General features: G+C 36.5%; 1 protein-coding gene across 5 annotated transcripts in view; it reads left to right on the forward strand.

Moving 5' to 3' along the window:
- The window catches only part of GRM8 (glutamate metabotropic receptor 8), a 320,858-nt gene that overhangs the window by 63,254 nt on the left and 244,111 nt on the right, over nt 1–13,493 (forward strand). For all 5 annotated transcript variants that reach the window (XM_038155039.1, XM_038155035.1, XM_038155036.1 and 2 more), the window contains one exon: nt 937–1,153. In XM_038155039.1, coding sequence (XP_038010967.1) covers nt 937–1,153 — 217 coding nt within the window. The remainder of the gene's footprint in view (nt 1–936; nt 1,154–13,493) is intronic.

A 13,493-nucleotide genomic window follows, 5' to 3' on the forward strand; every position in this document is an offset into this window, starting at 1 on the left:
TTTGATCAGTTTTACCATTTCAAATAAGACAATAATTATCCTTTTAAGTTAGCATAAATGTTAATCAAATTTTCTTGCACCAAAAATATTCTTCAAAGTAAGTGAGTATTGCCTACAATGTCTCTTCTGGACATTGCGGAACCATCTGTGTAAGACAAGAGTTAACAGAAAACCACCATTGTTTTTTTTAAAGAGAATAATAATGTATTTTAAAATGTGTTCCAGTTATTTAGAGTTGTTTCTACTAAGAATGTTGAGGCTTTTTCTACAAAATTTACCATCCTTGAAAACTTTCTCCTTCTGTATATGGATATCATATATAGGTAACTTTTTTAGGTGTGGTTCTTTTTTTTATCAGATCAGATACCTTTTGCTATTTAATACGTAGCCTTCATATTCTCAAGTCATGCGCAACGAACTATTAAACTGGAAAATAAAAAACCTGTGGCAGAGCAAGCTTGAAAAATAGTTATAAAATGGGAACACACATTTTCATGTACGTAAATAGAACAAGGAAATGGAAATAACCCACATTTTACTTGTCAAATTTCAAGAATCACAGTCATCATAACTGACCTTTTCATTTTCTGTGGTTATAGTATGAATTCTTCCTTTTTCTTTCCCCCATATTTTTTTTACTTCACTTGTTTCTATTAGGGCCAGATTAAAAAAAAGAAGTTGTGTTTACATGTCAAGAGTCATGACATCTGGAGCACAGCTGAATGCATTATTACTTGGTGAGAGTGTTACACAATAAAGCTTGACTGACATCACACAAAATCCGAGATGCTTTCTGATCAGCTGATTTAATTAAAGCAAGACACTTGGTTCTGCACCATGCCTGTGCAAAATCTCTTACAAGCCTTTTCAAAGCTACAAGTGTGTAGTGTAAAATGTTATCAGATTGGCTGGCATGACTTGTGGTTCTGTTTGCAGATACCTCAAATCAGCTATGCATCCACAGCTCCCGAGCTGAGCGACAACACCAGGTATGACTTCTTCTCCCGAGTGGTGCCCCCCGACTCGTACCAAGCCCAGGCCATGGTTGACATCGTGACAGCCCTCGGCTGGAACTACGTCTCCACGCTGGCTTCCGAAGGCAACTACGGCGAGAGCGGCGTGGAGGCGTTCACGCAGATCTCCCGCGAGATCGGTGAGTGTGCGCTGGCCAGGCTTGCTCACCAGCTGCTGAGTGCTGATAGGTGTGTGCAGCGTGGGCAGGGCGCCCGTGGGTGTGCTGCCCACTCAGCTGGGTGATGGTGCTTTTCCACTTCTGCCAAGGAGGCAATTCTGGCTGCAGTTTAGGAAGAGAGGTGGAAAATAGATATCTCTTAACTCTGTTTGGAAAAGGGGAGCTCCTTGATGATTTAGGGACAAAAAGCAACCAGGTGCTGAACTACAGCCAGATTTCAGGAAATGCAATTTTTGATTCAGCTTAGGAAAATTGTGGTCCACTGAGAGCTTTTTCCATGTTCCAGCACAGATAAACCTAGAGGTTTTAATTTTGATGAATTATAAAAACAGCAAAACCCCTCCATTCTGAAGTAAAAGACGTAACCTTGCCATTTTTCCTTCATAACAAAATGCGCTGTGCAAATACAGGCACTATGAGAAGTATATTTAAGTCCCTTTGATCCTTTAAAAATTTTTTTTTCACACTTTCATAGTTTCTTCTGGCCTGACAAAAAAAGACTATTTCTCAGGAACAGTAGGTTTTGGACACCAAGAAATAAGCTGATGAGTAGCAGGTGGTTTGAAAGAGGGTGGAATTGGTCTTTCACCAAGTACAGGGTAAAATAACAAACAATTTTCCTGTCCTTCCTCATAAAGCCTGTGTTAATCTACTAGATTTGGCTTATAGGGCATGCACATATAAACTCCAGTTCTTTTGATTCAGCTTGGGTGAGAAAATATGATACTATCTCCCACTTTCACTGACTGAATGTGAATATAGAGAGCATCTCTATAGGAGGGCACATGTGTGTTTCAGGTACTTATGCTTGAACCAGAAAGGTAAGTGATTACTTGCAAGAACCTGGTTGTAGGATGAAATTACAGCCATTTTTTGACATTAGGGAACCAGTGCATGCAATATGCTTACTTGTTTAACTAATAAATGTTCTATTTCTAGCTTCTGATCATTGCTGGCAGCTCCTAGGTGTGTTTGTGGGAGAGCCAAAGCTGCCTACTGTACATTGCTTTGTTCTGGGGTTAGCAAAGGCGTGGAAAATTCTTTCACAGTTCATACCTAAAAGAAATGGTTCTTCTATGGAAAATAGATTGGCTTCCCCAGATACCTACTGAATTCATTGGCTGAAAAATATTTTTTTCTTGAAACCATCTGCAACACAGCTAGTTCTGTGTTCTAAAAGTAAACAGATAAAATACAGGACTTTTTACTGTTTCCCATTTCCAGGAGTATGAGAGAACTTCAGATGGGTGCAAGCAGAAATTTAATTACCTTGAGTTTGGGTCAGTTGGATCTCCATTGATACTGGAATAAAAAAAGACCATTGTAATTTGACAAATAATTAACATGAATAAGATAAATAAATATTATTAAAGGGATTGTGAATCCAAAGCTGTTAAAATCATCAGTAGGTGTCCTAAATATTATAAGATCTGTGTAACACCAAAAAGCATAAGTCATGATTAGGGGTTTGATTTTTTTTTTCCCCTTGTGATCTATGTTTTCTATTAGAACATTTGATTTGTGGCAACCTCTGTGCCCCCAGCAACTTACCAACTATTGTGGGTATCAGGGACTCTAATGATTCTAAAGAAGGAAAGCAGAGGGAGGCAGGACAGACAAGCAATTTTTATTTCCTAGAAAAATACTCAGGTAAACAATCAGGTAAATCATATGTAACCACGGGGACATGACTGATAACCAGTGCAGAATTGTCAAGAACAAATAGTATCAAATCCATCTAATAATTTTCTTTGACAGGATAACAGCTTATAGCTGGAGAAAAGCACTTGATGTGTCACATCTCTCAGATTTTGTAGTGTTATCTCAATTGTCACGTATAGTATTCTCCTGAGCAATTTTGGCAATTGTGAGCTAGGTGTAAATAGGCTGGATGCAGACCTTTATTTAGAAAAGTTTTCTCAGCAATTAGCAATGATTCCTGTTTAAATGAAAGAATGTGTTGTATGTTATTTGGCAGTTAAGCTGGATCAGGTGCTAGCCAATATTTTCATGTTTAACCCAGATGGGCTTGGAATGAAGATTACTGTAAAATCTGGAGGTTACTTTAGGGTCAGAAGGACTAAGACTAGGGCTAGGAGAGTATCTAGAAAAAAATCCTTGGAGTCCAAATCTGAAAACACTATCTGGAAAAGGACAAATTTAAGACACCAACAAGGCATTTAGCTTCTGTAAGAAGGATCTGTACAATGAGGAATTCAGACAGAATGGTCAGAAAATACTATTTTAAAAAATGATGCAGGGATTATAGTAAATTATAACCTATATTCCTAATTTTTTAATGGAACATGCAGGTGGCCATAGCATCTGTAAAATAATTTGAGTAATCCTCCAATTTGTCTGTCAGCTGTGGGAAGTCATTTTGACTCAGTACAGGTTTTGTCCCTCACTTCAGAAAAAGGGAAACTCCTCAAGCAAGCAAGAACAAGGACAAATCTCAGAAATGTGCTCTGTGAGGAACAGCTGAGCAGGGTGGCTTAGCTCAGCTGAAGAAGAGTTGACTAAGAAGAGGTGATAGAAAACAATGTTTTCAAATAGGCTTTTGTGGGAACGTAGAGGACCACTTGTTCATCCAAATACAGTATATGTAAACAGAAATAATGGAATTCATCTCCAGCATGATTCTGTCTAGGTTTGGAGAAAGCCCCTTGTAATGTTTACGACATTAAGTATTATATTAGCTTACCTGGGGACATTTTGGAACCTCCACTGATAAGGATCCATGAGAATGCATTAGGCAAACACCTGCCCAGTGATTATGTAAGTGTGCTTAGCTCTTGCTTGGGGCTGGGGTGCAGTGAGTGATTTCTTGATGTCCTTTCCAGCCTGATCCTATTATCCACTGTCTTCAGACTTTTCATCTGAGCCACAGGGCTGGAAATGCTTTTAAAATGGAAACTGAATAGCATCTAACTATGAACTCTGACTGAGACTATAGGGTCTATGTGGGTTTACAAAAACCATCAGAAAGTATTAGACTGCACACCACAGCAAAACTTGCCAGGTCTGTGTTAATGAATGGTGTGCTAAGAGAACCTAATTGGGACAATGTGTCTGGCATACAAATGTACAGGACAGCTCAGCTCCTTGCTGAGTACTTTATGTCCTGCTTAAGATAGGTAGCCAACAACTGGAAGCAAATGAATGTGAAGATCAGCTAATGAAAAGCAAAAAATTGAGAAAAGGGTGTGAAAAATATCGATATATTAATTTTTGAAAAAAATTTTAGTGTATGAGAAGACATGTGAGGTAGCAGATTTTAAAATATAAATAGGAAAGTTTGTTCCTTTGGTTTATTATTTGTATTGTTTTTTAAAGAAGAGGTGAAAAAGAGCTAGGGTTTTACCTAATTTTAATAGACAGATTAATTTAATGTACTTATTTAATATCATGTTGACCCTTTGTCTCTAATTTCCACTTTGATTGGCCTTCTGTTCAACTTCTATTTCTTGATCAGTAATAGAAGAAAAAGGAAGAAACAGGCTCCCAAATGAAATGTAGAATACTGAAAAGGTCAAAGTGGTGCCACCCTGACATGTCACCAAATATATTACATATCAAAATCTGCTCTCATTTTAATGACAAAGATCCTGTCTGGGACAAAGCAGAACTGGAAATTAAATATTTTACATGACAACGATTGGAAGGAGATTATTCCAGCTCATTCTTCCATGCATTGTTTGAAGACAATGATTAAATTTATAGAATTTTCTACTCCCATTAAAAAGTTAATGATACCACTGTAATAATTTTGACATCATGATCAAATAATTTTGGTACATTGACCAAAGGAATGAATTCCTACTTTGCTTAAGAGTTGAAACATTAAACTGAAGCTTGACTCACTGATAGAAACTAAAATGGGGGAAAAAAAGGATGTGTATTTTACCAAGTCTTCATTAAACTGTCGTGCTAAATATAAGTCTTCTATTTGCTTTCTGTTCATTATCTTTGACCAAATAAATGTTGGAAAGTTTCTGATCCAATTTTCCTTTAATGGTTCATTTCACCTGTTATTAGAAACCAAATGAATTTACCGTTAGAGAGAAAATCATGGGATGCTTTTCCTTTGTTTTTTTTTTTTTTTCCCAAAATACAAAAGCACTTGATTCAGACTAATCTCTTTGAGTTCAGAATACTTGCTCTGTGCAATGTTTGTACTGGAAAACCTAACAAATCTACAAATAATATATGAAATGCTACATGACAGATTGTATTCACCACTATTGGTCAGCTGCTGATAGGTACTGGCAGTGAAACACTTATGAAACTTTTAGAAGAGGAGGTAAAAATGATAAAGGCAGGTAGTGGAGCTGATCATTAAGAACATGTGAGAAAATTCAGAACTTCTCGCCCCTTTTTTTGCTTGTAAGTTTATTTTGTACGTCTTGACAGAGGTGTAAAGAAGAGAGTGAAGAGCATTTAATCAAAGAACATTTTTTAATCTTTGACTGGTCGAAATAACAGCTTCATAGCAGCTTTATTCCAGAAGAGAAGGGTGCACTTAATATCAGGGTGTGACCTTAGATGCTTGTTTTTAGGAACAAAGTTCTGTAGTTTTACCTGCTCCTTTTATACTGGTACATTGCAGTTAACAGCATTTTTCCAAGGAGGGACTACAATTACTTTATGATCCTTCATACTATTGTATCATTACAGTGACAATGAAAGCTGTATATTAATGATCATGGATGCTTGTGCTGATTGAATGCTACAGTAGCTTTGTTTTTTCAGACTTCAGCACTGGCAGATATATTTTGTTTACATAGGAAATGGTCTGTGACATTTCTTTGACATGGTTCTTAAATCATGTTGGTCTCTTGTCAGTTCTTCCAGGGTGTTTACAGTTGCGCATTGTACCTCTGCTTTTATCCAAGTTATTGGATTGCTTCTTCACAGGAGAATCACAAAATATTTAGGGTTAGAAGTGATTCTGAGGATCATCCAGTCCAACCCCCTTCCAAGGCAGGGTCGCCTAGAGCAGGTTACAGAGGAATATGTCCAGGTGGGTTTTGAATGTCTCCAAAGAGGCAGAATTACCTTTTGTCGCCATGATATTTTATGAAAATCCTTTGCTAAGATTTTCTTCTCCTGAGAAGCTGAGGAGCCTCAGGAAAGAAATGGAAACAATAACAATCTGCTGTTGTGGAATGCAACGGGTGCTTCTGTGATCAGTCCATGCTGGTTGTTTCTACTTCATAACCAATCAAGGATGCAGCTGGGTCAGACTCTCTGGTCAGTCACAAGCCTTTGTTATTCATTCCTTTCTATTCCTGTCCAGCCTTCTGATGAATCCTTTCTGTCTATTCTTTTGGTATAGTTTTAATATAGCATTTTTAATATAATATACTTATATATATTAAATTATATATATATTATATAATATACTTATATTAAATATATTTAATATATAATATATATATATAGCATTTTTATCATAATATAATAAATCAGCCTTCTGAAACATGGAGTCAAGGTTCTCATCTCTTCCTTCGTCCTGGGACCCCTGCAAATCTCACAAAAACCTTTCACAAATTTTGGACTTCAAATTTTCAGTGGAGAAAGTGGAAGTGTATTGGGAAGTGGGGAGGGAGTTTTGAGCAGGAAAATAAAACTTAAGGGGTGTGGCATTTCCTTTCCACTTAAACTTTGATAATTTAGAAATAAGATGGGTTGCTGTTAAGCTTAGTTCATATTTCCTGCAGTAATCTCTGCATATGTTTGATATAAAGCTAAAGCTTTTTGTATTTTGTTAAGTAAGATGAATGGACTTCTTCCACACCCCCAAGACAGTGTTTAATGGAAGATTAAAAAATCTTGCAACATGAAGATGAAAGAAATACAATACATGAAATGTAACCTTTTCCCCAGAGATATTTCTGCTTTAAAGTCTGTTTTCAGGCATAACAAATTAATTTTCACAACTAATAATATTCTAACATACCCTCGCTAAGGGTAAACAGATTAATTCAATTTAAGTTTTATTTTCATATTTATGCAGATAAAACTCTATTGATAGCACTGTATTTCAAGCTGCAAGCTGTAATTAATAATAACACTATATAATTGGCTAGAGGAGCTTCAAAGTAATGTTGAAAAATTTCAAAATCAGATGGTAGGTGTATTAATATTGCAAAAGCTAGAAAATTACTCCAGCAGTTTTTAATATTTGTACCAATTAGTACCTGCTAAAGAACAGTATAATTTCTAGGGATTTAAAATGAAGGACTATTTTAATTTCTCTCAGTGCTGCTAATCAACGTGATATTCTTTAGCTATAATTATTTCTTTTCTCTATAGTTTTAGGGAGAGAGAGCAGTAAGCATACTTTCTGTGTATGCTCTCTGACCCTCCAGTAATTGTAGGCAGAGGGACTTTATTACTCTTGAGGTGTTTCTTCAGTCAATTAGTTAAGGCACTTTTAAAATGTCCTATAGGAAGCTTCCTAGCTGTAGTGCTGTAAGTACTACAGAAGTCTCTATAGTAGGACTTTTTTCTTCTTTTTGATTCATGTGAACACCAGATGTTTGCATTAGTTGTGAACACAAATTCAAAGAGTAGTAAATATGTCCAGGAAAGTTTATTTCATCAGTGCTTTTAGTGCTATGACTTATTTGTAGCCATTTCAAACTTTTTAACTTAGTAATGATATCTAACTCAACTTTTAAAAATGTATAAATACAAAAAAATATAAATGTGATGATGATAATTTCAAGCAAACAGTCTTACTAGATTAAAAATTAGATTCAACAAAAATATTTTTGTTGAAATATAGTGTGTGATGGCCTGTGCAGGGATTGAACCTCCACAACCTTGGTGTTATTAGCATCATGCTCTCACCAGCTGAGCCAATCTCAGGGTCTTCTGTGGTCTAGAATCAGTCACATTCATGTTAAGAAAGTACATCTGATAAAGAAAAAATGTTGAGGCTCTTGAGTTTTCTGAGAAAATTTCTTTTGTCTCTCTGTATGTCTTTTTGTCTTGAAATGATTTCTATTAGTTTTAAATATTTAGCATTTTTTAGAATGCTTTGCTTTCTACCTGGAGAAATGTAAGTTTTAAAACTTGTGTGAGCAATGCCTGATGATGGATATTAGCAATATACTCTCAGTATCAGCTCTTTTGTGATCTGTGGCTGCAGTTAAAACAATGAAGCCCTGGAACTGTCAGACTGAGCCAGACACTGCAAGTCAATATCTTGTCTCCAGTGGAGGCCTCAACACATGGAACAGAAAGACACCAAAATCTTATTCACTGGCAGAAATACTTATCCAAGGAGTGTTCTGTAACCCCAGGTGTTTAGTGGTGGATACTTAGATTTCCTGAAGCATGAAAATGAATATCCATTATAATTTCTTTGTTACCCTTTTACCATTTTAACCTCACTTGTTAAATAGTCTCTTGTTTGGATGTACAAATGGTATGCAGGAGAATCCAGTTAACTCCTCCATAGTGTGCCTCCTTACTTAACTCTGGGTTATAAACTATGAAGTAATTTCAGTTTAATGGTTTTGGTTGTCACTTCCTGGATCCTTTATTTCATTTATATCTCTGGTAAGCTGTGTAGCCATGACTGAACACTCCAAGTAAAGCTTTACTGTTGATTTATGTAGTGTCATTGTAATCTCATTTTTATTCTCAGCCCCAATCTTTAGGCATTCTGACAAATTGTAAGCTTTTTCTGTTGGCTGCTGGGTATCAAGCAAATTATTTGCAAAAGCAATCTGTTCTGACACTCAAAGTTTATTAACAAATGGCAACAGCTGATTTAGAACCCAATGATGTGTGTGAACAATTCCAGGTAGTTCTGCCAGCCTGCTCCCCACTGTATTTGTCAATAGTCAATATTTTTCTATGACATACTTGTTTATCTATCTTTGTGAATACTTTGTCTCTTCTCTCTGCTCTGGCTTATTTCAAATAATTTTATACTGTTTTCAAAATTTCCAGTCTTTCAATTCAATACACTCCTCTCCTTTTGAAGATGTTTGTGTTAAACAAATCGAGCCCTAGTAGGGATTTCTAGAGCACATGTTTATTAACCTTTTCCAGTGCTGAGTTTTGACTGTTTCTATTCCTTCTACTCATTGTTTTTCATCCTTAGGAGTCCCTTCCCTTTCCCCACTCCCCAATTTTTAACTGTGCATCCAAAAGTCTTCTAAACCTTGTATTATGTTAATTATTATTATCTTAATTTATGTTAATTATTATATGATAATATTCTTTATGCAAAGCTGATGTATCATTTTTAATAGTAACTACTGTTGCATGCTCTCTAAGTACTGAGACCAGAATGCAGAGAGAGATTGAATTTACCTTATAAATGTATCTTGTACAGCTGGATGCCCCTCCTGAATGCCTTTATTCTTCAAGGTGCTTTAAACTATGTAGGATCATATCTGCTGCTGAGCCAGTGGTACTGGTAGCTTGAGGGTGAAGGTTAGTAACTTGGCTGAGTTGAATTTTTGTTATTGTCCAGCTGCACGTGAAGCCACGGACTCAGTTACATAGCCCATGGTCTTTCAAATGTTAGATTAGCCCTAAAAGAAACTTAAAATTTCTCTTTCTTCAGAATTCTTGACAACTGATAATTTATGAATTGAGACAGAGGAAAATTGCATTATGATTTTTGTACAAACTTCTGTATTACAGCTGAAGCAGATTTTGTTCAGATTACAGTATAATTTTATTTTTGATAGTTATAAAATGAAACAGAAAATGAATATTTTATCTGATTGTTTGCAATTTTGCCTTCTGATATTAAAAAGAAAAAATGAACAAATGCAACTGAGACTTCATTTTCAAGATTTTTCAACAATTTTGTCAGAATGGTAATATCAATCAGAAAAAAGTAATCCTAAACATGAATGTTACCCAATAATTGTTTTTCCTTCCTTCCATAGGCTAAATGTTGTTAATAAATGGTGTATGTGCACTATACACAGTCTACTTTCCTGGGCAGTCCTATGGATGTCTGGGAAACTGTTAAAGCAGACAGTGCTGGGTTTTTTTCCTCTGAAGAGAAAGCAAGTGAGAAAACAGCTATTCATCATTCTGTGTTTGTGTAATAGATGTGTAACTTCATGCCCACTGTTATTTCTGTACTGTGATATATCTGCCTTAATAGTAGGCAGATGATAGCAGGCAATGCCCACTATCTTTCTTCCTTTATGTTATGGTTAAATTTCAATGTATTCTGGGGAATCAGTGGGATTTTCACTTCTCATTTTACTTCTTTATGACTTTCCCTACTTGTTCTACTGTTTGTATTGTCACTGGCTGCTATTTTTAATATGCCCTGCTAATATAAGATTCTTGAGCTTTGCTCTGCTGCATGATGTAGAAGGGTTGACTGAGTTGAATGTTACAATGCTGAAAGTATTCTTGCAAGATTAAATGCACAGAATGTCTTATTGTAAATGTCAAAGAGATACTCTTGTCTTCCTTTTACTTATTTTCTTTATCTTGTTGGAGGCCAGGGGCCCATATTGTGCCCTGAGTCACAGTGGGCACATGTTTGCTGTTAAACATGCAGTGAGGTAGCTTAGCAGTAACAGCTCTCTCTCTCTCTCTCCCCAGTTCAGACTGGGGTAACTCTTCAGATAGCAGTCATTCCCTTAATTCTGTTTTCTAATAAACTTTCCACAGAGTTCCAGAGAATTCTGTTCAAAAAATAGTGCTTCAAGAATTGCTCTTATTTGTTTCAGAAAAAACAGGCATATGTGTATGCCTCACTAATATTTAGAAAAACTCCTGCATTGATTTTTTTCTGTTATAAATGCATGATTTTAATGCAAATTGCAAGCTGTGATACCACCACTTTAAACTGGGATGACAGAAATATGCATATTGTGAAAACTCACAACTTATGAAAAAAGATAATTTTATTCTCTTGCCAGAAAACAAAGTGTTTCTTGGGTCTTCTCAAGGACAGAGCTTTGTATGATGAAAACAGAGTTGTTTATTCCTCTACTTTCTTAAATACATAATGATTAGAGACTTTTCATCACGTTCTAGAAGAAACTGAAAGAGAACTAATTGTTTAAAATGCTGACATTCTAACAACAATGCCAGTCTGTCTTTAATAGTCTTCATAAAAGCAGGATATTTTGACTAGGCAATTAATCAAGAGAATGAGTTACAAAACAATAGCCTTGAGTAGCACAGGTGTCATGCAGATAAATCCCTGTGTTGGTATGTCTGTAGGCATCCCAAAATGTTCCTGCCACATCCTTCTGGAGCATACTCTACAGCAGCACACAGGAGTGCACATTGCCCTTCACGTGCCTTCAGAAGTCCCCTTCTCCTTGGGATGCTTGCTGAAGGGCTGTGGTTGTGTTGTCGTAGAGAGAGGAGCAAAATTTCAATCCCCTTGTAAATACAAGAACAACAGGGTTGTAGATTCCAAAACTGAGGACTGACTCCATTGAAATGCATGCATCTGAGTCATTTGTAGATGTTAGGGGAGGGATGGAGGGCTAAGAAAACCAAATATATCTCAACTCCTTGATGATTCCTACAAACATTTATGCTGGAAATGTTCAACTGCCATTAAGGGATCCATGAGAATTGGATGATGTAATTAATCCCGAGGATGGTAATGATCTCTCAGGTAAGATCAACCACACCTGTTTGCAGGAGTACCAAATCAAGATCTGTTTTCTTTTAAAAATGGGAACAAAACATCTGAACTAAACTTGTAGGGAAGTTCTTTATTTTTTGTAGGGACTCCTATTTTCCTTTTACCCTATTTTCCTTTATTTTGAGGGTGGGTGGATGGGTGTCTACCTTCTGCATAGACTCCTTCCTTTAATACAGCATGCAAATTCTGGAACGTCTTAGGCCCCAGAAGGGTGAGAGAAAATGCTATTTTGTAGTCCCAGGAAATAAGCAACCTTCATTTTTTAAAAATTGAAGTTGAAGTTTGGTATGAGTACCATGAAACCCTGCTTTCATGGTAGAATGGGAGCCTATACGGCTGATCAGAGCCTGCCCAGATCTTTGGTGACTTTCCAGAGTTCTTGTGGACAAGGGGAACAAAGCACAAACTGAGCCCCTCTCTGCTGCTCTGCTCTGCTCAGATGGGTGTCAGATGAAGGCAGTAGGTCTGCATGCACTCTGCCACGTGCATTGTCGCACACTCATGTTGGATTTGGCATACATTGGCCTGTTGGATTTGCTGTTGGATGCATTACAACATTTGCTAGGGCCAGGAAATGGAGTTATGTGATTGCAAGTATTTTACCTAATATGGTAATGCACTTAACAAAGTGCAGATAATCATGCTGCTCAATTTATAAGAATTGTCAAGCCTCATATTTAATTCCATTATATTATGGGATTTTATGGATTAAATCCTTTCAAAGCTTATTCAGGAGGTAGAAATATTATTAATCTATGACTGAAATATTTTCATTAGTTAATGTTTTTGTTTTTTTTCACAGAATCATTAGCTTTGTAAACTATAATGCCCCTTTCACAGAAGTGAAACGTTAGAGCCAACCTGAAGATACTCTTTCTGTTGCTAAAATGTATGCAAAATATGTGTTGGTTTTTTTCTTTTTTTTCCTCTGGTTAACTGCAAAGAATTTGGTTTAATAATTAAAAAGTTACCTAGAGAATGATGTTCACGGCATAGGTTTTTACAGGCTTAGTTATAAACTTTTTATTGTAGTTAATGTGCATTTCATTGTTAAATTCCTTAATTGCTTTCATATTTTACTTAATCAGATGTCCATGAGTTGGCAGTTATGACTGTACAGAGGCCTTTAAAGCCATGGAACTTTGAGGATGTTTTTCTTCCTATGTGGACCTTGGTAGAATCTAAACTCTAGGTGGGGAGAAGAGGCTTTCATGAGATGGCAAATGTTCAGTTGAGATGCAGAAGGACTTCTCAAAGAGAGAGCAATGGTAATGGCCAGTTTTTCACAATAATGTCCATGAAATTGTAACTTTCATTAACTAAGGTCAGTTTAACTGTGGTTGTTTCTGTGATAAACAATTTCAAAGGAGACAGGTTTTTGGAAGAGGACATTTGGATGTGTTCAGGAAATGTGTTAGGGATGGAAGAGCATCAGTTCCCATATGTACACTTGCCACAGGCACTGAAAGCTTGTGATGAGCCCCTCTGGGCTACCTGCACATCAGGTGCCTCTCAGGAGGTACCTAGTGAAAGGCATTCAAGGACTTCTGTGCTGGCTAGAGAATCACTTTCTGTTCCCTTCTAAATAACTCCTTCTGCTCCTTTGTTCTTTCTGTTGTTATACAGGCATAGAATGTCTTG

Source organism: Motacilla alba, chromosome 1A (genome assembly GCF_015832195.1).
Source record: "Motacilla alba alba isolate MOTALB_02 chromosome 1A, Motacilla_alba_V1.0_pri, whole genome shotgun sequence".
NCBI lineage: Eukaryota > Metazoa > Chordata > Aves > Passeriformes > Motacillidae > Motacilla > Motacilla alba.